Source organism: Equus asinus, chromosome 1 (assembly GCF_041296235.1).
Source record: "Equus asinus isolate D_3611 breed Donkey chromosome 1, EquAss-T2T_v2, whole genome shotgun sequence".
NCBI classification, from domain to species: domain Eukaryota; kingdom Metazoa; phylum Chordata; class Mammalia; order Perissodactyla; family Equidae; genus Equus; species Equus asinus.
The window spans coordinates 97,753,259-97,779,183 of NC_091790.1; the positions used below are offsets into that span (position 1 = coordinate 97,753,259).

Below are 25,925 nucleotides of genomic sequence, written 5' to 3' on the forward strand. Positions count from 1 at the left end.
GAAGCCCATTGTGAGAAGACTAGACCCAAGGCTCACTTCTCTCTCTGGAATCACCCTATGGAATACAACAGTTAAAGATGGGCTGAAGGAAAACCCACATGTCCATGCACAGGAGACATGGGAAGGCCACATGAAGGCCCTGTTAGCCTGGCCTGTAAGGACAATAAGACTGGGAGGGTCATGTATAATGGCACATGAATTAGCAAAGTAAGAAATTCTACAGTAATTCCAGCCAAGCTCCAGCAAGCAATAGAAGTTGAGCATTGTCCCCATTCAGTGTATATACCTGTGGACCCTAGCCATGGCCAGCATTAGCCATGGCCGGCATTAGCCATGGCCAACAGGGGATGTGAGATCCCAAGGTGTCTATCCCTAAAAATTATGTTCAACAATTGACTTCATCAATTGACAAGCTCCACCCATATAAAAAACTTTCCATCAGTTCCATTAGAGCTTCATTCTTAGCATCATCAAACATGTTAGGAAACTCTCCAACATGAAAGAGAGAACTCAAAATAAACAAATAACAAAACATAGTAACAATGATCAAAAAATAAAGCTAAAGATAACACGATATTAATTTTTTAATAAAGGTTTAAAAAAATCAAAGAAATAAGTGAAGGACAATCACCTGCAGATTAAAAGCAACATTGATGAAGTTTCTGCTTAGAGTAACAGTGGGAGACAACTTGTTGAAGACAAACTTTCCCACCAAAACCAAATAGAAAATAGGGATGATTTTTTTTTTAAAAAAAAATCTATATGAAGACTTCAAAAATCTATTAAGGCAGCAAAGACTTGAAGGTCTAAGATGCACAGGAAGAGGGGAGCATAGGAAATCCCATAGTTGGGACTCCTAAGGCTGGGTTAACTGAGCCTCCAGCAGTCCTAGGGGGCTTGAGTTCAAGGACTCAAGGATGAGGGGTCCTAGAAAACCCCCAGGTGTTTAGTTGAGCCCCTTCCTCACCCCAACAGGGCTACTCCCAGGAGTGGAGAGAACATTTGCTAGTAAGACTGAAGCCCAGCTCCATCAATAGGCTCGATCCCTGATTGGATTAAGAGAATGTGCCCCCCCCCCCAGCTTTCTGCAAGAAGCAGGAAAAATGGTGTGGGAGACAACACCATCGAGAAACTAAAACTTATTGCTACACTTTTTTATGCCCAATGTCTGGTATTCAATGAAAAAATGGTTATTACTCCTGGACATAAGACAGAATAACCAAAAACAGAGAGAAAAATAGACAAAAGACCCACAAAAAACTAAAATATTATAGGTAACAACATACACTTCAAAATCTTTTGGACACAATTGCCCCAAAATTAGATGAAAATAGGGAGAACTGGAACCAATAAATGAAAGCTATAAAAAAATTAAAATTTTAGAACGGGAAATGCAATAACTGAAATGAAGAACTCTCAGCTGAAGAGAGAATCAGTGGATGAGAAAATCAGTAAGAAAAAAAAATTCCCTAACTGAAGCACAGAGAAAAAAAGATTGGAAAACAGAGAAAAGGATCTAAGAAGCATATGGACGCTGAAAATTTTTATCATGTTTACTTGGAATTTCAGAGGAGAGCAGAGAGACAATTGGTCAGAAGTAATATATCAAGAGATCACAGCAAAATGTAAGATATCAAGCCGCTGATTCAAGAAGTACTACAAAACAAAGAAGGAAACATAAAAGGAACCACACCTGAGTAAGTCACAGTAAAACTGCTGGAGGAGCCAGGCACATGGCCGAGTGTTTAAGTTCGTGTGCTCTGCTTTGGCGGCCTGGGGTTCACTGCTTTGGATCCTGGGCACAGACCCACACAACACTCATCAAGCCATGCTGTGGTGGCACCCCACATGGAAAAACTAGAATGACTTACAACTAGGATATACAACTATGTACTGGGATTTGGGGGAGGGGGAAAAAAAAAGAGGAACATTGGCAACAGATGTTAGCTCAGGGCCAATCTTCCTCACCAAAAAAAAAAAACTGCTGGAAAGGACAAAAGAAGAAAAAATTTAAAATACAGACAGAGGAAAATATAAATATCTAACATGGTCTCAATAGAAAATAAAATACAGCCTCAAATACATGAAGCCTAAATTGACAGAACTTAAGGAGAAACAGACAAATCTACAATCACAACAGGAAATTTAAACAATTTTAATAACTGGTAGAACAAGCAAACACAGATCGGAAAGGATACACAAGACTGCGCACAGCAGTCATGGAACCATTGCACAAAGGAAGCAAAATTGACCATGAATGGGGCCATTAAGCAAGACTCAGCACATTTCAAACAAATGAAATCACACTGACAGAGTGTGTTCTCTGACCACTGCAACATAAAGCTAGAAATCAGTAATACACAGATAAATGGAAAATCCCAAATATTTAGAAATTAAGCTATAAATTTTCATACTCCAAAGATTAAAAATAAATAAATCACACTAGAAATACTTTTAATTGAATGATAATGAAAATAGAACATACCAAAACTTGTGAGATGCAATTAAAGCAACGCTCAGAGGGAACTGGATAGTCATGAATATGTATATACCAGAAAAGAAGACGAGGTGGAAATCAAGATTGTTACAAAAATAAAAGCTGACAAACCAAAGAAAGTAAAAGGACAGAACTTATAAAGAGAAGAGCAAAAATCAATGAAATAGAAAACAGACAGAAATACAATCAACAAAGCCATACATTAGTTCTTTGAAAGACTAATAAAATTGATAACTCTAAAAGACTGACGATGAAAAAAAAGAGAGAGAGAGAGAAAAGAGACGAACCAAAATTATGAAGAATGAAACGGGGACTATTTCCACATATCCTTCAGGTATAAAAGTGAATTTACTGAGGAAAATTACTGAGGGCATTTTCCTCTCATGCACCCTTTTTCAGGATGACATTTGTGAATATGAACCAGTAAAACACGGTAATATAACAAAAATGGGGAGAATATAGGACCCAGGAAGTGTGGTATCCCCCCTAGGAGAACAGAGAAGAGAATTCCTAGGAAAACCTGGGGATGAGAGACACAGAGGTCGAGCTGCCTGGACTGGAGCAGGAGGGAGAGGCTCAGCTGGGGATGTGCAGAGAAAAAAGGGCCCCACGGTAGAAAGGATATATTGGTACATTGCGTGCGGAAGAATGGGGAGCAAATGTCACACCTGAAAGCAAGAGAACATGAGACTCTAGAAAAAGGAAAACATCAAGAAAAAAGAAACTTCATTATAATATACAACCTGGCTCTGCACTGAACAATATTTATCTAGTCATAACGTTTTATGACATAACTAAAATGGTCACACAGCCACAGGTGGGCAGTGGAGGGGGAGTGACGCAGTCACTGTGTCCAGAAAATGGTTGTCCAATACCTAAACGAATTCAGAGGTTAACAAACTGTAGACGTGCAATGACTGTGTGCTGATTGATAGCCTTTTCTTATCTGAGCTCAACATTTTCAAACCAATGTAACTGCTTTCTATTGACTATGAACTCAATAACAGTAATTTCTTTTGTCAACTGACCTTATAATTCACAGTTCTTGTATTCAGATCAGAAGCCTTCCTTTTTGACTACGTTTCTTGCTATGCAAGCCCTGAATCAGCAAATCAGAAAACTTCAGGTATGAACAAACTTTGGAGTGCGTTTAATTCAAGCCATTCATTTTATAGATGAGAAACCAGAAACCAGGAGAGGAAGAGTGACTTGTCAACGTCACCCAGAAACTTCATGGCCAAAGGGTGGGCCCTACACTCCCACACCCACTTACCGTATGCCTGGAGCTTCGCAGTCAGTCTATCTACATCAATGTGCAACTGGCTTTCTACAAAGTTTCTTAAAAATTTGTTTCTCAGGGATTCCTAAAGGAGAATAACACAACTTAACAAAAATTTCATCATTTCTTCTTATCGAATAATACTCGTTAGGTTTATTCAAAGTTTCATCATATAGGAAAAAGGCACATAAAGTGAATCATCTTAAGAGGTTCTAAAACACCACAATAAATAATAGAATAGCATTTGATTAGGACTTTATATTAAATAACGAAAGTAACAATTATGACAATTTAGGTCCTAATTGTAACTATGCACTAATGTTGAAAACAAAGAATGAAGTTAACTGTTAACTTTTTGGCAAAATTTTCTCACAAAACTATATGGTGATCCTTTACATAAGATCTTTAATATTATTGTTTCCACAGGCCAGTTATGAAGAGAACGGTCTTTGTTACAAAAACGCTGAAGAAGGTTTCAGCATTTTCCAGAACTCTCTCTCAATCTTTTGATATTCTAATCATCATGGGAAGCACTTTTCATGCTATCATTTGTATCATTCTTCTTTCATTATCGATGGTTCCAACTCCGCCTCATTTGTCAATGGTCTTATTGTGGAGAGTTCTTCAAGATTATTTTCACCGACATAATGAAATTTTGCATCTTTATTTTGCAGCTGACATGCGTGTACTTGCCTTGTGCTGCCACATTCTCACAACATCCAGCAATCCCCAGGAGACTGAGAGTGACACATGCCGAGGTAGTGAAGCCAACGCCGGGATTAAGCGAGGGGGGATAGCTGAGTGGGGACTAATTCTGGAATTCGTCAGATCACTAGAGAAGATTCCTATGTTATCTTGACTTTGTTTCACCACATAACCTTATAACTTGGGGACTTCAGATAAAGAATTCTCACACGACGGCCACCTTCTGCATTTAGCTCTTTCATTCCTCACATTTGCTTTGTTATATGCTGATTTTATTGACTTTTGTCTACGGGTGACAGACCTCACTATGAAACCCTGGTGTGCAATTTTTGTTTTTGGAATCTTGTTTATCTTCTTTCATTGGGTATTAGCTATTTGCCAGACACTGGGAAGGGCGCTTTATTATGTATTGGTCATTTAATCTCGGCAATATCTCCATGAGGAGGTCACTGTTACTTTTAACTGACTGGAAAGGGAGTCAGGGTAGTGGGTGTCACCAGAGGCCCTGACCTAACCCTCTAGTGGTGGAGCTCGGCCTCGAACTCAGGTGTCGGCTACTGCAAATCCAGAGACGGTACACACTCTCCTTGAATATGACCTGATGTTAAGAAATAGAGCACAACTCGCCACACTTCATCTTCTAAGGTAAAAAGTTCTTCAAATAGCTGACTATGTGGCTTTAATATGTTTTTCCCTCCCCAAAGCCCCAGCGCATGATTGTGTATCCTAGTTGTGAGTCCGTCTAGTTCTTCTACGAGATCTGCTCCCACAGCATGGCGACTGACAGTCAGGTGGTGTGATCCCGTGACCAGGAAACGAACCTGGGCTGCCAAAGCCACGAGTGCCAAACTTTAACCACTGAGCCATGAGGGCCGGCTCACGTGGCCTTAATTTCTGTCATGACTACCTGGTAAATAGTACTCAGCTGACCTGGAGCCTCCTCCAAGAAACGCCTGATTCTGGAGGCCAAGTTAGGCATTGTGTTTCATTCTCACCGTACTTTGTAGTCTTAATTTGCTGCCTATCATGTTGCATGTAATTATTTGTCCTTGCAGCAGAGAGTTTATCAAACAAAGCCTAAAATATTCACAATCTGACCCATTACCAAAAAAAGTTTGCTTGATTCCTGGATTGACAAAATAATCCAGGAGCAATAACATTAAAGATGAATATTACATTAAAGTTTGTCCTGGGGCTACACGTCCCTAGGGCTGCTCCTAGCCCAGGACCACCATGTCAGGCCCATTCCCAGGAGCCACAAGACTCTCCCACTGATAACTGACTTTAGCTCGATGACGATACATTCACTAAATGACAGGGCCATCTAGGCTGCTCCCACCCGAACTCTCTCCCTCTCTTCCCCTCAGGGTGAGACCTGCATGGCTGTCTGATGACCACACTCCCAGCCTTGCCAGGCTCCCTCTTTCTCTGCTCTAACAGCCATTTCCCATAATAAAATCCTTGCACATGTAACTCTTTCATAGCATTGACTTCTGGGAGGACCCAACACAGATGCATTTCCTGTGTGCCAAACACTATTCCAAGTGCTTTTACCAAATCTAAGTCATTTACAGCTCATCGTCACTACTATTTCTTCACAGGTAAGAAACCCAAGGCACAGAGAAGTTCAGTGACCAGTCCAAGTTCACACAGCAGTGGTGGGGCAGGGCTGGGAATCAAACCCAGACAATCCGGGTCTCAAGTCCACACTCTGAATCGCCTTGAACTACTCGTCTGGTGCATTAGAAATAAGCCAAACAAGAATACAAATGCAGGCATGGTTTCTCATGCTATCAGACTTTAGATAAGTTAGAGCTACACCAATGCCCCCAAAAGTTACTATGTGACCTTCCTTTATTAAAGTTTTGTGTTAACTACTGTGAGGCTCTGAAGGAGTTGGGCCATTTTAAAGCACAGCCTAAATATTTTGGAATATATTGCATTGTCTATACAGAATATCACGGAATGATAATTGATCATTTTAATAGGCCTACAGTTGAAAAGTATGCAAACCACCAAAAAAATTGGTATGGAATTCCACATCCATTTAAATTATGGAATTTAAGGCACAGGTAAATGTTAATAAATCATTAATCATTCTCACAATGGTAACATCTTGCGTGGGTAGAACACTTAATCATTTAAAAAAGTTTTCATACATATCCAATTTTATGTCAATATTACTACTCAACTGGGATAAAACCATACCAGAGGGAACTCTGTAGAATGTTCCAAAGGGTCACTCTGATTTCCCAGAAATGCCCTACCAGGTGCTCCCCCAGCCCAAGGTGGCAAAGGGGGCCACGACTTACCTGCAGCTGGTTGAGCATCTGGCCATTTCCACTGCTCTGAAAAGTGCTGGACATTTTCACCAATGTTTCTGATAAAGTCTTTAGCTTGTCCACAACATAAAAAGTATAATTAGCCTGCAAAATAAAGCATATTTGGTTATGTCTCTAGTTCAGCTGGGTTGCATTACAAAGATTCTTCAGCGCCCTGGCAGCTACAACAGGGAGAAAAGCATTAAAGTGATTGGCGATCAGAGCAAAGATCTGCCATCACCACCTGCAGGCTGGCGACACCTCCCCAGACAAGGTGACAGGTTCCAATGCCCTCATACCTAAGGGCCTCTCTTCCAGACTCTGTCCCCACCTGTTCACCATAGTGTCTGCAGTGTTTATTTCACAATCAGAAACAGCAGATGTCCCCAATACATATTGGCAAAATAAAACAATGTTTGTCCTCAAAAATACATTCTCGACTGATATCTGTGTATTTGCTTTGGGATACCCAACACTATTGAGGATAGAATAAAACTAGTTGTATTTATTCATTTATTGCTGCTGGCAGAGCAAATTAGCATAAGATTTTTGAAAATAATTTTACAAAAATATTCATAGTTACTGACCCAGAGAAAATGCCAATGCCTTTTTCTCTAAAGATAAAAAGACTCTATCCTAAGGAAATAATTTAAAGAAAGCTATATAGATGTCTATTACAACATTATTATATTTTTAACACTGAAAATAGTCTAAATGTCAAAGACATAGGATTAAAGAGGGCTTGGGAGTTCAACCACATCTCCCTGGGGTCATGAGGAGACCCTCATAATGGCACGGGTCATACCAGGTTGGGAGCAGAAAGGCAGCCACCACAGAAAAGAGAGGCCTGACCGTTCTGGCTCCCAGCCCCAGGACTGGACACACGCTCCCCCTGGGTGCGAAGCTGGAGCACCTTGGCCTCGCGGGGCTTCCGTCCCTTCCCGGTCTGGCCTCTCTCCCACTCTGCTTGGCAGCCGGACGCGTGAAACAGTGTGGGAAAGCTGCAGCAGTCCTAAACTTCTCCCTTCTGCCTTCCTATGAACCTGAGGGATTTGGATTCACACAATATCTGTGTTATTTGCTGCCCCTGGGGAAGCATGATCCTCTACTTCTGAGGACGCACAAGCAGAGGAAAATACCAGTGGGTGTATGAAACGATTCTTCTAGTCAAAAGATGAGGCCAATGGGGGCTGGCCTGGTGGCACAGCAGTTAAGTTCACACATTCCACTTCTGCGGCCCAGAGTTCGCTGGCCCAGATCCCAGGTGGGGACCTACGTACCGCTTGTCAGGCTATGCTGTGGTAGGCGTCCCACACGTAAAGTAGAGGAAGATGAGCAGGGATGTTAGTTCAGGGCCTGTCTTCCTCAGCAAAAAAGGGGAGGATTAGAGGCAGATGTTAGCTCAGGGCTCATCTTCCTCAAAAAAAAAAATTAAAAAAAAAAGATGAGGCCAATATATGAATCAGAATAAAGGTCTTCAATAGAATTGATTTAACACAAGATAGGAAAAATGTAGAAAATCTCTGCTTTGTATTTTCAAGACACATCAAGAAGAGTAGAGAAGAGGGTGATGAAGAAGGAAGGATCCGACATGAGGAGACGCTACCTGAAGACTGAACCAAGGCTGCTGGACTCAAAACAAGAGTGGGACAGCCCAGGAAGTGTTCTGAATACGGCAAGAGAACAAATTTCCATGAAGAACAGACCTGTGACAACGTCCAGCACTCAGAGGAGAATCACGAGACGAAGAAGAAAAAGGAATAATTAGAGATAATCTAGGACATATGCCAGAGACCTAAGCCAAAGAGGATTCAGATCCCAAAGGAAGGTGGGGCCAGAGAATGGAGTCAGTCATCACAGAACGAAGAAAACTCGCTATCACTCCCTGCGTCTGCAAATTTAAAGAGCGTTTCTTATAATAAGGAAAATTATTAAAAAGAGACTACTGCTTAACACACCTTATAAAATTTGGAATTCTAATTAAAAGAATAAGTACTACATGCATCGAGGAGTACACAAGAAGCTTCTTAAGAAGGAACAAAAATTAAGGTAGTTTCGGATAGCTTCTCTACAAAATTAAAGGTGACAGGGGAGACTTCGCAGTGAGGGAATCATCTGCATTGGCTCCGGTGATGGTATGTGGACCCACCTGGGAATAAAGTTACCCAGCACTCTACGCGCGGTACAAGTCACAATGAGTAAACCCAAGAGTGGGCTATGATTCTGAGATTCCGAGCTTCAAGTCTTATTTTCACTTTATCTCATTGGAAGAAATAATTTGGGTTTTGGTCTCACCTACATACCATCTACTAAATGCTGATTTTAGAAAATACCCAAAACCTTTCTTACTTGCAGGGGTTTTTTGTTTACAAAATAAAGAAAAAGAAATCAAAAGCTGACTGGATCATAGCACGAGACATTAGCTGTGGTTTCATCTTCCTGTTGCATCCATCATTTTATTTACAGCACCTCTGCATTCAGACCTTTGGCTTACCGCTTCCAAGGGGAACGAGGCAGAGGAAGTTGAAGATTTGAAAAGGAAGCAAGTGAGGATATTCAGAGAAGGGAAAAGAAAGAGGATCTGTTTTTCTCCCCTGGCCAGAATCAGGAAGGACAAGACTCAGGGAGGAACACTCCTTCCCCAAACCCATTTCACTCCAAGGAGGCCCCTCCTCCCCATCTCAAGGGGATGGAGGAGAGAGGAAGTTCGCTTTGTCATCCCAGAAACAAAGAGGACATGTGACCGACCTGCCCGAGAACAGAGGTCATGGCTGGACTGGGCATCTAGATGGAGGGGACTTGGCTGGCATCCTCAGGATGGCAAGGCTCACGTCAGATGCTTTGCATCCTCTCAAGCTGACACACAAATCCAGCACAACACGAGACAACGAGGTGGAAAGACTTCCCAGGATTCTATCATACATGCATCTTTTGCTCCCTGTGCCAAATTCTAAGTGTTCAAAGGAATTCGAGAGGACTTTCTGCTCGTTCCTCAGGAACCCATTCCAAATCCTGAGGAAACACTGCTCTCTGCTCCTTGTACGGCTCTCTGAAATTGTCTGTACATTTACAAGATCAGGTGCACACAGTTGTAATCTGATTTTCTTCACTCCTACTACCCACATTCTTCTGTGCCTTGCCTGAAATTCATTTGGCAGTAAATCTTGGAGATCTGTCTACATATCTCTCTTTCTTTTTAGTAAGCTGTATGTTTTCCATTTTATGAATATGCCAAGATTTATTTTCCCATTCCCTACTGATGGACAGGTTGTTTCCCAACTCTTGTGCTTATAAACAATGATGTAATAAGCATCCTTGTTTTCATGTGTGAATGTCTGTTTTCTGATACTGGTAGGTATTTCCAACATGTCTTCATAGACATTATGCCAGTATACACCCACCAGCAATGTATGAGAGTGTCTCCCTCCTAATACCCTCAGCCAGCTCAACGTGTTATCAATTTTTTGGACTTTATCATTCTGATATGGTATCTCATTTTGGGGATTTGCATATCTTTTATTATGAACAAGTTTGAGTATCTCTTCACATATGTAACAGCCATCTCAGGTTGTTGTTTCTATTTCCTTCTTTGCAAAGTCGATGTTTATAGTCTTTGCTCATTTTCTAAAGGGCTGTTACAGTGATTAATTAACTAAAATTTTGGCACATACAGCCCCATTCCCAAATGGACAGGATTTATCTCGAGGCTGCTCAGAGAGTACCCATGGTGGGGAGGCTTGGTGGGATGACACAAACCCGTGTCCCCTCATGTCATCACCTCTCTGTGTAGACATCTCTTTCTAGAGTCAAAGGAATGCCCACACCACCTTTACCTGCTGTTTGTCCTTCAGTGAGGACTGAATAACCTAGAGGAGCCCAAGAAAGTTTTGAGTCAAAGGACACGAGTTTGTGTCCCAGTTTGGCCAAAAATTGTCCAGGAGACCTTGAGCGAAATGTCTGGGCTCTCATGGCCTCATTTGTAAAGTGGACAGAGCAATAACACTTGTCTCTTACAGTGGTTGAATGTGGTTGTCTGTCTGTTCGGTGCCCTCCATCTCATGGTTGTTAGCTTAATTAACCCCTGGCATTGGATTTGAAGGACAGAATGATGGAAGTGCACAGACATCCAACGTCTATGAAAAAGTGATGTCCATCTCTGGGGCCGGGAATCCCCTCGTTTCACAGAACAGGTATAGTCATAGACCTACTGATAGGACATTTTAGGGAACTGCCATTTTACAGGGGATTATATCAGGCAAGTCTAGCCATAAATGTAGTTACTTCTTCCCTGGGCAGCTTTGCTGTGTCTGGATAAAATGCTCCATGTCAGATATTTTCACCCACTGTTGGCCTTGCTTCAGGTGGAACCTCTGAAGGCTTGCTTTCAGACCACTAATGAGATGCCTGCAGTCAGAGAGATGATGGCTATGAATGCCATACTCTTTGCAGGACTCCCTGCAGACAGTCTCCACCTGCCTCTGGTCTTCCAGTCCCCCCACACACATTGCTCTAGTCGTATAAACAGTCATACGTGCAGGGCCTGTGCACCTCCGGCCATGCCGGCTGTATTTAGAGACTCCAGTCCTGCGCAGCTCCCATGCCACTGACATTTTTCATCTTTGATAAGTGTCATAGAGCCGAGCATTCTCATTTCCATTCAAGTTACTTAATCAGCAAGCTTTATGTGCACTTAACAATAAAAATAGCAATAAGCCTTGAGTTCATCTTTGACCTGTGTCTTTACTCTCATCCTCCCAGAGGTGCCCCTTTGAAGGCAGTCAGAGTTCTGAGGATGGATGAAATGCCATGCATTGCTACACAAAGCCATAAAAAATGTGGTCAGTGTGCTTAATTAGGTACTCAGTATCCCAGATTGATGATCGTAAAAGAAGCTGTAGTGTACAGGATCCTGCCTATTTGAGAACCTAACACTGTAAATACAACTTGATGAAAGAACCCTGGCTGGAGAGTCCAATAAACTTGGATAGAACCACATGCTTCCATTTACCAGCTAATAAACTTGGGAATGTAAACCTCTTAACCCTCACTATTTTTAATCTATAAAATGAGTCTAATAATGCCTACCCCACCTGGTTCTTGTAAGAAGTACACGAGAGAGAATTTGGGAAAGTGCCCGTGATGGTTCTTTGAACCTTGTAGAAGTAAGTGTTCAATAAACAGTGGTTCCATTTGCCTGTGAGACAATGAAATTGTTGACGCAAGTGCCAGAGCTATGAGCAAATGTAAAAATTCTCCATCTGCCCTCCTCTCTTGACCCAGATTCAATCAGAACCCACTAAAAGCCAGTCTCTCCCCATCATAACCTGATAGTCCAGTTGGGAAGCTTGAGACCACCTCCTCCCACATGAAGCTGCCCTCTGCATCCGCTCTATCACTGGAAATGTGTCTCCTTCACCCCATGGTAAATTCCTCTGAGGGCAGAAGCTGAGTTTACGCACATGTGAATCCCTACTTGGAGAATACAATGAAATATAAGAGAAAAATAATGGAACAAACAGACCTGGGTTCAAAAGTCATCTCTGCTACCTGGTGAGAGATCTTGACAAGCCTACTAACTCCTAAGACTCACCTGCAAAATGGGTATGACAACCCATAATTCCCTCCCTAGGTCTGAGGCACAGGAGAGGTCCCCAGCTTACAGAGCTCTTAGAGGCGTGAGGATTACAGTAGGTAATTCTCCCCCAAAGGTCTCCTTCTACCTCTTCTCAATCTAGGTTCGATACACTAAAACTTACATTTGAGAACTGACGAGCTTTCTAGGAACTCTTTATGTTTTAAGAGTCTCATTTCTCTAAAATGAAGAAAACAGCTTATGACTGGCTGTGCTGGTTGTCAAATTACCATCTCCCCACTCCACATTCACCCTTCATTACCTGTTCCGCAATAATGGAGTTGGGCCCTTTGCTAGCTTGCACAATGTTAAGCTTTGCCCATAGAGAACCCTGAAGGGACGTGGAAGGAGGAAGCATTTTCTCTTCTTGATTCTACTGTGATGCATCTGGCAGGCTCTTACAGAGCCAGCCCCCAGCTTCCTGAGCAGCCAGCTTTGCTGTTGCTTGGCTCCTGCAGTGTACGTTGCCCGCAGCATGTGACACCTTTCCACAGGCATGCCAGATTGTGTTTTCCCAGGGGATGCTGCTGGTGTGGCACCTCCCCACAGATGGCTTCCACAGGCAGGCCTTTGTGCAGCTTCTGTGACAGTCACAAAGTGTAGAGCTTCTGTTGGCACCCCAGGGTGCAGCTTCCCAGCAAGGACCACCAGTAGGGCAGCTCAGTGAACTCTGCCAACCAGTTGACCATAGCTGTGCTCTTCCAAATGAGGTTTGGACCCCAACCTTGGGTGGGGAGGCCACTTGCAGTGTTGTTCCTTCTTTGGATGCACTACCAGCCCCAGGGGTGAGGCTGCTCCCTGTGTCTGCCATGCTGCATTCTTTAGAGTTCTCTTTATATCACTAACCAATCCTTGTTACTCTTATACCTTGTTACCCTAATTATTCTTTATATTAAGCTTTCCCTGTTGTTTTTTTCTGATTGGACCCTGACTGATACACTGGAAAATAATCATATGGACACTCTGCTCAGGAAACAGCAAAAATGCATATGCTATGAAAAGATCTAAGAAGAAACCACAATGGAATGTCTTAAGTATGTCAAGCTCACTTAAAATGCCAAAAACTACAGTTTTAAAACCAGCATGATATTTAACAAAACAAAACAAAAACTATTAAGATGTGGAGCTAGCAGAGATGAGAAGCCACAGGAACTAACCCTGGGGCTCTGGAGACGTTGAGGCAGGGATGCCAAGGCTCTCACGCCTCACCTGAAGTAGAGCTCTGTGCAATGAGCACAGAGCAGCCGCGATCGCCAGATGGGATGGTGGACAGAATCCTGTTCAGCTTTCCCTCTTTGGCTCATGACCCAGCACAAATCCCTATTTATGGAAAGCACCTGGACCAAAAGGAGACTGGAATGCTGCCATCCCAGACCAGCTGGCACCTATAGCTTTCTCATCACCAGCTGCAGGCTGTCATCTTTGGTCCCCAGAAATCTGCTCAGGCACCGATTGGCAGACCCCACATTGATAGGCAAGCCTCATGTGTGCTTCAGTAACTTCAGAGCAAACCGTTGTCAGAAGAAAAAAGATGTTCTCGGTGCTCTGACAGAGGTGGTCTCTAGCAACCAAAGGAATATGGAAGAACATTTGGTTCAATGTTTAGGGAAAGTATTTTAATTAAGAAAGCAACTTCAGCCATATCTTCTCCTCCTCCAACCGGCCCTGAAAACAGAGATCTTCATACTTCAGTGCATCCAATGCATTCTTCATCACAAGCTTTTCACAAGCAACTTCTGTGCCTCAGCACACTGTGCTGGGTTCTACAAGTAACACACATAAGTGAGACGGGCCCCGACCCTGAGGGTTCACAGGTACTCAAGTATCATGCATGGGGGGCATCAGGTTTAGGGGGGAGTTCACATAGGACCCAAGGGGCAGTTGACTAACAAGCGGCCCTCCTGAGGGTTTCTGTATGCCTCTTTATTTTTCAATGTGAAGCCCTAAGTTCATGAAGCAATTAACCAATATCCTGGGCCAGATCATTCTTCCTTCTAGGGGCCAGCCTGTGCATTGTGGGGTGTGTAGCAGCATCTCTGGCCTCCACTCGCTAGATGCCAGTAGACCCCCACCCTCAGCGTGACATCAAAAATATCTCCAGATGTTGCCACAGGTCCCCTTGGAGGCAAAATAACCAAACCCCACACTGGCTCAGAACCACTGGTCGTCACCACCTCCTGCTCCTTCCTAAGGTGACATTCGCCCTCCTCCCTCCCCCAAGGAACAATGGCAGAATGTCTTTCCGAAAATAACGTTTATAGAGAAGATCCAAAGCTACGTTCATTTACTATTTTCTAAATATTATTTCTGATATTTTCTCTAATCCTCCAAACTGCACTGCAAGATAGTTAATATTACCTCAGTTTACGAATGAGGAACTTGAGCACAGAGTTCAAATAACTTTTCCAAGGGCGATCAAGTTTATGACAAGAGTCTCACCTCATTAAACTTGAACCTCCCATAGGGAGCGACAGCTAAACCCTCTGTGCAGTAGGTAGGAGAACATGTCTGATGAGTCACATATAACACCATTTCTGGCATGCTAAATATTCTGCAGAATGCACTCTCTTTTGTCTGTTTTTGCTTTTAGAATCTCTCTTAAAACTAAAATGATGCCTTCATATTGTTCTTCAATCTTTGCATCAACGTGGGGCCAAAACCAACCTCAATCTGACCCACAAAATAAAAAGAGAATACTAATGTATTGGAATCTCTTGAATAATAACATGGAAATACCACTGATTCCTTCATAAATATTGAGCCTGAAAGACTCAGAGTACAAGCTAAGTTTAGCCGTCGCTTCTTGGGGGTCTTGGAAGTACTCCGTCCAGCGCCATCTGCACATAGCTCTGTGGAGGGAGATGCAGGAGGACACAGCCCCATCCCCGAAGGGAGGGAGTACCAGATCCTAGATGGGGAAGGACTGGAGAAGGGCCTCAGGCAACTGTGATGCATCCCCAGGAGGAGCAGTCTCCCAGATGATGGAAATCATGATCTCTCTCAAGCTTTCATTTTACTGACAGAGGAAAAATCTTCTTTAAAGGGAGAGTGATAAGCCCAAAGATTCACAGGTGGTTAGGATGAGGAGGACCAAATCCAGCCCTCCCAACACTCATGCACGCTCTTACCACTGCATCATGCTTCTTAATGCTGCTTTCAGTGTCACAGCTTGAACATGAAATTACCCATTTTTATACATATTTCCCCTACAAAAGTGACAACTTCCTATGGTCCCACCTAATAGGAAGTAATGGAGAGAATAAGACTAAATAGTAAATAATTTCCAACATGGGCTACTCCATCCTTACAGATGCTATTGCTTCACACGACACAGGTGGCAAAGCTTGTAGGTTCCCCCAGCCATGTGGGACATTAGACCAGTGGTCTAGTGACTGGACAACTTTTGTAAAGGTAACAGCCTTGGCTTACCGCTAGAATAATTCATCCCAGCTACAATGCCATAAAATTAGCTTCTTAAGTACAAAACCAGGGCCCCTACATGTGAAGTCATGAGCCAGATCAAATAAGTGAAAAAGATACCAGATCATAGTACTGCCTATAAAATCTCAAAGGGGATAAGCAAGGACCGGTGAAAACTTTGGTGATTCTTCTAAAACCTTCATCATTCTCAGGGCGCACGAGGTGCGTTCCCTCCAGGGCGCACGAGGCGCGTTCCCTCCCCACCCCTCTGTCCTGGTTGACTTTCCTCCCTCCTCTTCTGGATGGAGGCCTACACGCCCCCTCCCTCCAAATGCCTTTCCAATCCTGTTCAGGAGGATGAGCTGCTCTCCAATCTGTGCCCTGCCACATTGAACGAATCTCATCATATTATATCTAAATTATTTCTTCCGTGTTTGTCTTCTCTTTCCCCTCTGCAGGGTGAGCTCTTCAGAAGCAGAGGCTGTCATAATGATTGTTGTAACACAGAATATAGTACAGTATATAATACTATAGTAGTACATATTATCAATAACATTAATGTATTTGCTAGTGCCATCAAGTCGATTCTGATTCCTAGCGACCCTGTGTACAGCACAGCAGAACCCTGCCCGGTCTTTCTGCACCATCTTCTCACCTTCCTGCGCTGTATCAGACAATTCTCCACTGCTACTCACAGGGTTTTCATGGCCAATTTTTTGGAGGTGGGTGGCTGGGTCCTTCTTCCTAGTCTGTCTTAGTCTGGAAGCTCCACTGAAATCTGTCCACCATGGGTGATCTTACTGTTATTTGAAATCTCAGTGGCAGAGCTTTTGGTGTCACAGCAATGTGCAACCATCACAATATGACAACCGACAGATGGGTCGTGTGGTTCCCTGACCAGAAAACGAATCTCGGCAACATGATGAGAGCACCAGATCTTAACCACTAGATCACCAGGGCTTGCTACTAATGTGTAATAACAGAGAATATAATCGTAAAAAAGAAGCTCATGATCTATCTTTTAAATTTGAATTTAAGATAGAGCGTGCTTACAGGCATTTTCTATGAAATTTCTAAAATATCCACAGCTCTTGAAAGGTGACTGCGCTAAGGAAATCAGAATCACATGGGCTTTGCCTCCAGGCCTGGCCTGAGTACTGCTGGAAGCACAGCCCTGGACCGGCAACTGGAGGCCAGAGCTCTTGCCCAACAGAACAGCTAACTCATGGAGGACATCTAGATTAATATCATTTAATTGTGAGAAATACATTGTGGTAAATACCCCTCCAAAAGGACATTTTCAAGATAAAAACAGAAGTTATTGAACACATTCACAATAAGCTGAGGCAAATGCAGCCCTGAGCTAAGGGCCAGGTGGGACAGGGCCCTCGGGGGCTGCTAATGTGCAGCCCTGCAGGGCAACCACAGCTGGGAAAGACGGACTGTTAAAGGCCAGTTTGATCAAAAGCAACTCAACTGCTCCTATGACCGCACGCCACCACTAACTTTTTACTTTTTAAGTTAATGCTATTTGAAGCTTGAAGCTTATCCCTAATAGAATGTGGTATCTCCTCTTTTGGGTTTGATGGTAGGATCAGACCATTCTGTGTCCTCTGCAAAGTTTCCTAAAGGTGCCCGCAGCCTGATAAGCCATGGTCAGACAGGAAAACAAGGCCCCAGGGAAAAACACATGGTCATTTCAAAAGAAAGTGTAAATATGAATAATACTAAACCCTGTAGCGAATAAGGTCAAGAACGTAAGCAACATAAGGGAAAACCAGCAAACCACAGGCTGTCTAAATTCCTCCTGGGCACACTCTTTGGATTCTTCATCTGAGTTTACCCGCCACAGGGCGAAGCCCAGAAAGCCTGCAGTCAGCTGGGAAAGTGTCACTTACCAGGCCCCACCTGCAAATTCTTCCGTCTGTCACTTCCTGAGTCACCAGGTGCACCAAGCTAAACAGCTCAGCATTTGCTCTCCAGGCTCTCCTGGAACTGCCTGAAGTGGCCCTCCTTCCTGTCTAATTGTCCTCCCTGCATTAGCCACTCCAAATAACACCTTCTGCCTCCAAAGTGTCCCCGAAGAGAGGGATCCACAAATCCAAATTGCACAATGACAGGAAAAACACCCAGGCCCAAATAAATTGTAATCAGTGTAAGAACATTTTATGTAATCCAATGCATATTGTAATAATGCTAAATGTTTTAAAAGCTTTCATCCCAACCTAGTGCTGTATGGTCTATAAGATCCTCATTCATTCAGACTTACCTTTTGAATGACCTGATTAATCTCCGGAGTGTTTGGTGTGTACAGTATTTTTCCGTGTAATATAGGTTTTAGGAAGGACCACACCAAAGCGCCATTTGGAGACTGTAGAATTTCCTGATAAAGCTTCAAGCAAAATGGTGCTGTCACAATTAAAAAAAAAAATGGGTTACTCATGGTATAGATATCCAGGTCAATAGGGAAATTGGTTTACATATCTATGATGCCTCGCTTTGCAATGAGTGATTTATATATATATTTGCATGACACAATTCTGAATCTGGGCAGTAAATTCAAGAATAATTTTTCTTGTCGCTGTTGTTAGTGGCTCTTATAAGAAACTTCAAGATACCATGTTCACTTTGATAATTTGAAAGAAAGGAATGTGTGACATTTGCATTTTCAAACTAAGTTATCAATAGCAGTACTAAATGATGACAAAGACACCTGAACATGAAAATAGTAATAAAAAAGGAATACATCTGGTTTTTAGTCTAGAAAATCTTCATTTCAACAATCACAGTATTGAAAGAAGAATTAGGTTTTTCTTATGAAATTAGCTTTGTAAATCTCTACTGAATTTTCTTTGCTGTACCTACACAGAACTATTGAACTGATTGCTTTTGATATATTTTTGCTTTGTTTTCACCCAAAAACTCAATTCTTCATGGTGGCTTTCATCATTGTTGTGCTGCAAGTTGGTTTGTATTGAAGATTTACTTGACTAAACCAATAGGTACCTAATGAAAGCAAAACCTTCGTCAAAATAATGATTAGTAATTAAATATTATAAGGTTTTAAGCTAGTGATGAATATTTCAGTATAACTAGTTCTTTCATCCCTTAAGAGAACATTTAAAATGGAAATACTATCTTAGCTTTGATACTATGATTCATAACACCCAAGGTATAAAGAGTGCTGCTGTGATTATTTCCACTATTATTCTCATCTTCCCAAATTCTCCATTTGAAAAGAAAAGCAAATACTGTTTATTCAACAAGTGCAATAAAATTGATAGAAATAATCCTATAAAATAGAAATTAAGATCATAACTAGACAATGAATTTTTAAAGCATTAATTGTAGAGGTTGCTCTTTCTGATATTCTAACAACTTACACTTCAAATTATAAGCTTAATATAGATAGTAGCAATTTTGATTTCAGAAAAGACATAATCATACATACATGCAGAACAAGAAATTTGAAACCATGAATCCTAACATCTGCCACTTGTGAACTGTATGAACTTGGGCAAGTCACTTAGCTAGATGGATGGATGCATGGCTGGATGAGTGGATGGATGGGAGGATGGATCAGTGGATCAATGGATGGATGGATGGATGGATGATTGGATGACTGAATTTAATGAACAAACTAGTAATCCTCAAGAAACTCAAATGCAAAAAAAGAAGAAATGAGGATTAGGGAAGGAGACAACAAAAATTATTAAATATCAATAGCCTTAATGTGTGTCTATACTGCTAAATTATTTTATATTTTATTTGACAGCTATCCAAATTATCCATCAGTTTATGAACATACTGACACGCCATCTCTAAGGTAACTCTGAGGACATTGCCACAGGCTCCTCATCCTATACCTCCAACTCTACATATTCCCACTGTCTCCTTTTCCTCAATCCCACCGACTCCTCTGTGTGTTCCAGGCATAAAGTATATATATAAAGATAGATCTTGGGTATGGTAGGCAGAATTCTAAGATGGCCCCCTACCGTTCACACCTTGTCATGCAGACAGAACCTGTGAATAGGATGGCTGCCATGCCCATGGTTATATTACACAGCCATGGTGAAAAAATTTTGAAGATGTAAATAAGGCCCCTAATAAGTTGACCTGGAGTTAACCAAAGGGGAGATTATCCTGGCTAAGTGATCAGGTAAACCCGTTAAAAGAGATTGGAAGACTTAGAGTCAGAGAGATGCCTCTGCTGGCCTTGAAAACACAGTCTCCATGGCTCTACAGGTACAAGGAAACGAATTCTACCAACAACACCTCAGGTGAGACCCCAGCCCTGGCCAACACCTTGACTGGAGCCTTGTGAGAGATCCTGAGCAGAGGACACAGCTAACCAATGCCCAGATCCTGACCTGGGGAAACTGTATGATGATAAATGTGTGTTGTCCTAAACCACTAAGTGTGTGGCGATTCGTCGTGAGGCATAAAAAACTAATACACTAGGATATATTTATATCATTGTGCCAAGCAGCTAATATTCACCATCCCCATTACTCCTCACAACAACCTTATGAAGTCAGTACTATTGTTTCCCTGTTACACATGAGACTAATGTGATTCAGAGAGATAAAATCCCATGGCCAAAGACGCACAACTTTTTGGTGGGGCTGAACTGTGTAAACCCAAAACCCTTACAGCGTATTTAGTCTGCCTTTCTAATTTAAATGTATCCACTTAAAGTGGGGTTAGGAAATCACTTTTCAACCTGCCGTCATTTGCTACTGAGCTTTATGGAAGGCAAATTTGCAGGAGGCCACATACAGTTCTCCTTGTTATACGAGATGGCCATTTTGCAAGGACCATAATTGTGATCCCGGTCTCCGTGCTAGACCCCTCACCATTATGGTAAGCCAGGAATCCCAAAGGGGCTGGGGCTTCGAGTGTGTTAGATGATTCAGACCCAGTTCCTTGCAGTCACAGACAAGAGAATTAGCCTGTGCTCAAGGGCACCAGGAGCCTCTAAAGCCTACTGCCACACCAGTGTTTGGTGGTCTTACTAACAATGGAGGACAAAGGTTAGAGGGTAAAGGTAGAAAAATCTTTGTCAGTACCCAACTTCCACAAAGACAGAATATTTTGTATAAAGTAGGGCCAATGATCAATATTCAAATTAATCTAAACAAATATGGATTACTATTTTCTTACTTGAATCTTCAGGAATGTTGAATTTTTCTTTGTCATCCCCCAAGAGTTCATTAACTCTGGGCAAGTTAATAAATGCGTTAGAGCTGCTAAGGAAAGATGCCTGCTCCTTGCAAACCATCTTCATCACAGACTGGAAAGAACCCAAGGCTGAATGTCTGCTCTGGCCATTTTGTGGAGCCTGAGAATATGAGAAAAATAAATTGCAATTGAACAGTGACTTGGAATAATTCCCTCACAGACTTCTGAAAGGACAGTCCCTTCTCCAAGTGAATATTCAAGATGTTCAGAAAGTCAAAGTATGGAATCTCTTCCTTAGTCTTTTCTGTCCTTGAAATACTATGCAAATCTCTGCAATGAGTTTTCAGGCCTAAATACTTGTTAGAAGAGACAAATGTCACACGCATACACACCTCACACACACACCCACACACATACCAGAAAATCTTTATTTGTCCAGTGATAAATTATTAATCCATACAATATCACTAACTCAGACTCATTAATAGTCTTAATATTGATACTTGACAGTAACCCAAATTATCCTTCAGCTGATGAGCATACAACATCTTGCCTCTGAGGACTCTGTGGTCTGCCCCTTGTCCCACACCTCCATCTCAGCACATTTCCACACACTCCTTTTCCCAGTCAGCCCCATGCCAGGTAGAGAGGGTTCAAGCAAAAATTAATGTCATGCCACTAACCTCATTCAAGTCTGTGTTTGTATTCACAGCAAATGATCTGTAATCTGTAAGCCAGTTATTTATATGTAAATAAATGTTTTAAGGTTTTTGAAAGCAATTTGCTCTCTGAATTAAGTTAAATAGGTCCTTGCAATCTCATCTGTGCTAATAATGGATTTAGTGATTTCTGACTTCACAGACAAGGCATGAACTATCCCAACCTTTCCATGGGTAGATGTGAACCAGCAAAGTCTCTTCCATCTGGTTTCAGGAAAATTCCAGGCCTTGATCTTTGTCATGTTGTTGCCTCCAGAGCCATTATAGGTATTCCCCTTACTATATTTTGTGGTCTCATGCAAATTTTAGATGTTAGAAGAGAATAGCCATTCTGATGGGTGTGAGGTGATAGCTCATTGTAGTTTTGATTTGCATTTCCCTAATAATTAGTGAAGTTAAACATCTTTTCATGTGCCTGTTGGCCATCTGTATTTCTTCTTTGGAAAATGCCTGTTCAGATCCTTTGCACCCCTATGTTCACTGCAGCATTATTCACAATAGCCAAGACTTGGAAACAACCTAAGTATCCATCAACGGACAAATGGATAAAGAAGATGTAGCATATATATATATATATATATATATATATACACAATGGAATACTACTCAGCCATAAAAAAGACAAAATCTTGCCATTTGTGACAACGTGGATGGACCTTGGTGAAAGGTCAGACAGAAAAAGCCAAATACTGTATGATTTCACTCATATATAGGAAATAAAACCACAAAAACAACAAAAATGTAGATACAAAGAATAGATTGGTGATTACCAGAGGGAGGAGGGAGGGCAAAAGGAGTGAAAGGGCATATGTGTAGGGTGATGGATGGTAACTAGTCTTTGGTGGTGAACACAGTGGTGAAATTTCTACACAGAAATCAAAATATAATGATACACACCTGTAATTTATATAACATTTAAACCGGTGTCACCTCAATAAAAAAAAATAAATTTAAAAAAAGAGAGAAATAGAAGCAAAAGGAGCAAATACAAAGACACAGCAAATCCAAGTATTTCCCCAGGGGGACCTAGGCCAAGCACGCACCTGTCGAAAGTCAGGCATGTCTAGCAAGGCAGCAATTTTGAACGCGTGAAGAAATTCTGAGAGGTTCGAAAGGACGTGATCGGCTCTGGGAAGCAGATGGCTGAGCCTGGAGACAACGTCCAGAAGGGAGCTGAGCACACCATGGGCTTCTGAAGGGATCAGAGTCTCAAAGGAAAAAACACAACATGAAATTACCAACATCATACTTTATACCCTCACAAGCATCCTTTAAGCAGTGAAAACCCGGTTGCTTGATTTAATTCTCTCTTTCACTAGGGAGACATCTTTGTTGTGTTGTATAAAAGTCCTCTTTAGGGGCTGGCCCCGTGGCCGAGTGGTTAAGCTCGCGCGCTCCGCTGCAGGCGGCCCAGTGTTTCGTCGGTTCGAATCCTGGGCACGGACATGGCACTGCTCGTCAGACCACGCTGAGGCAGCGTCCCACATGCCACAACTAGAGGAACCCACAACGAAGAATACACAACTATGTACCGGGGGGCTTTGGGGAGAAAAAGGAAAAAATAAAATCTTTAAAAAAAAAAAAAGTCCTCTTTATTCGAGTCCATACGACTCCGTGTTTTGGAGCACATTCCATTGCACCAGTCTGGTTAAAATGCAAGCCAGGAGCAAATGTGATCTGTTGTGAAAGTTTGTCATTTTCTAAATGTTTCTTTCTATCTTTGAGGGGAGGGAAAAAGAAATTTAAAAAGGAGGCCAAAATAAAACAATTCTTATAAGCAAAACAATTTCTATTTGCCTACTTCTTCCTTGTGTTTGTGACACGCCCACGTCATTTCCGTCCTCCTAACGCCTTTGGGCGGCCTGTGTTAGCGCCCTGTCTGTGGGTGAGATTGACTGGGAGAGATTCAAGGGCTTCCTGAAGTCTCGCAGTGAGAAAGCATCAGGGCCAGCAATGTAACCCGGGTGCTTTGGAAATATCGGTGACCTTTGAAACCCGTTTGTGCTGGCACCACTAGGCATAGCCTGTATTTGCCTTATTATTTGCATATTCTCCATTCTAGAATGCAAATCCCACAGAGGCGGGGATTTTTGCCTGTTGTGGTCATTTATGTAGCTGCAGGGGCCAGAACAGCATCTAGCAGTGTTTCTTGTTTGGTAAGTACGCACTGGATGCCTGGATAAATGGGCAAACGCCGCCTCTTTGCACGAGGAGGGAGGAATCGCAGCAAATCTCCTCCCTCCGCATTCATTTGCACACTGAATTTTCACTTTTTCAGTCTCAGGCCAAGTCCCCAACTGTCACTACTTCTTACTCTTGCTCGTTAGAGTTCTGCACCTGCCACACGGCTGCTGGCTCTGAGGCTGACATGTGGACCAGGTCACAGCTCCCCATCTTTCCCGTCTGCTGATGATGACGTGGTTCTCTCATCAGTTAAGACGACAGAGACGACTCAGGCAGGAGAAACAGGGTGCGGGCTTTTGTTACTTTTTCTACTCGCCTTTCTAACTGCAGCTGCACTTTAGAAGTGGCACCCAGCGAGCCCAGTTTATGGTGAGAATGACTGGAATTGAGTCACAGCACTTACAGATCAGATGAACACACCATATTAATAGAGTGAATTGTGTTTTGCAAAAGGCTTCACAAATTCATTGTCAGTGCAACAGAAAGTCCGTGGACTTGGGAGTGAGCTAAGCTGCGCTGGAGTCCTGGTGTTGATGTCTATCGCTGTGGGCATGTTGGAGGGCTCTACCATCTCTGAGTATCACGCATCAGCTTCCCTAGAGCCGTGCATATAGACTCCTAATAAACAGGAGCTATTGTTATTAATGGCGGTGTCACTTTCATTGCATCTAGGAGACTGACTCCAACCCAATATCTATCCTCATGGCCCTTGTCAAAGTAATCATTTGGACCCTAAGGAACACTAGTTTCAAATCGGTGGCGTTTGTGTACATAATAGAATGGTCATGAAAATACTGATTTGCCGACGATGCTGCATCTGTTTCCCAAAGAACATATCATAAAGTTGGAAGAGGGGGCTGTGGTGAGCAAGCACACAGAAAACTGGTCTGCGTGTTAGCTGGAGGCACTGATTCCACTGGGACAGAGGTAGCCTTGCAAATTATTGGGACACTTCAGAAATGTTTCTCCTCCTGCCTATGGGTTTAAAATGTACTCGTTCTGGAAATTAATATTTGTTCTCAGAATGTGTATATGTGTGTGTGTGTGTGGTCCAGCATTTACCCAGTGGGTTCTTGGAGTAACGGAAGGGAGGGAGAGCATAAAGGAAACTGGGCTGGAATGGCCACTCCACCCTTTTCCTGAACCGCAAACTGCTCTCCCAGATTTGGAGCACCTGAAGCCACCTTGCCATATTTCAACTTCCGAGGCCTCTCTGATTAGCTCAGATGTTGTCTAGTCTCTCTCTGGGGAGCCACTTCGAACAAAACCAGTCCCTAACGATAGAGGTGAAGTTTCTGGAAATGTAAGTAAAGACTCAAACAGTAGAGGCCAGAAGATGGAGGAACTTCTGGAAGAGGCAGAGCCAAGAGCAGACCAAGCTGAGAACCAGTGGGCAGCCACATGCACCTTCTGTGAAGGGTCCAACTCACCACCCACTGTCCCCTCTTTTCCACACACGGTATAATCTTTTGGTTTCTTCAACCCTCCCTGCCTTCACCCCACTGTGTGTGGGAGTGTGGGCGGCAGGTAACAACCTGGCTCCCCAGGGGTTGGGGCCTGCCTGTTCACTTCCATCTGCATACCTTCTCCTGGGCAGGCCCTGGCAGAGGTGGGCATATCACCCTCATAGGACAGAGGCTGTATGTCCCAGACATAACAGGGGGCAGAGAAGATCATGGCCAAGGAGGGGCGGGAGTAGTTCCTGACTCAGAGGGGCACAAGAGTGGCCTGGCAGACCCCAGCTTCCCCAGAAGTACTCCAGGAAGGTGGTCCTCAAAGGGAGGGGAACCCCGCACCGGGGGTAGGTGCTGTTTTTCATCGTTGGGACTTCCAAGTTGATTGCCACCAATGCTGTGCCAAATGCCCTGATGGGCCTGACTCCAAGGACCCCCGAAAGCTCTCCTGAACACTCCTTGATTCTAAGTCCCACTCTGGAGCCAGCACACAGGAGATGCAGAGACTGGCCGTGGCTGTGGGGTCTGTA

General features: G+C 42.8%; 1 protein-coding gene across 1 annotated transcript in view; it reads right to left on the reverse strand.

The window, feature by feature from the left end:
- The window catches only part of ABCA13 (ATP binding cassette subfamily A member 13), a 416,147-nt gene that overhangs the window by 277,825 nt on the left and 112,397 nt on the right, over positions 1-25,925 (reverse strand). Inside the window, exons 25-29 of the mRNA XM_014828402.3 lie at positions 22,801-22,965; positions 21,021-21,198; positions 18,124-18,263; positions 6,794-6,907; positions 3,771-3,861 (exon numbers count right to left, since the gene is read on the reverse strand). Coding sequence (XP_014683888.3) covers positions 3,771-3,861; positions 6,794-6,907; positions 18,124-18,263; positions 21,021-21,198; positions 22,801-22,965 — 688 coding nt within the window. The remainder of the gene's footprint in view (positions 1-3,770; positions 3,862-6,793; positions 6,908-18,123; positions 18,264-21,020; positions 21,199-22,800; positions 22,966-25,925) is intronic.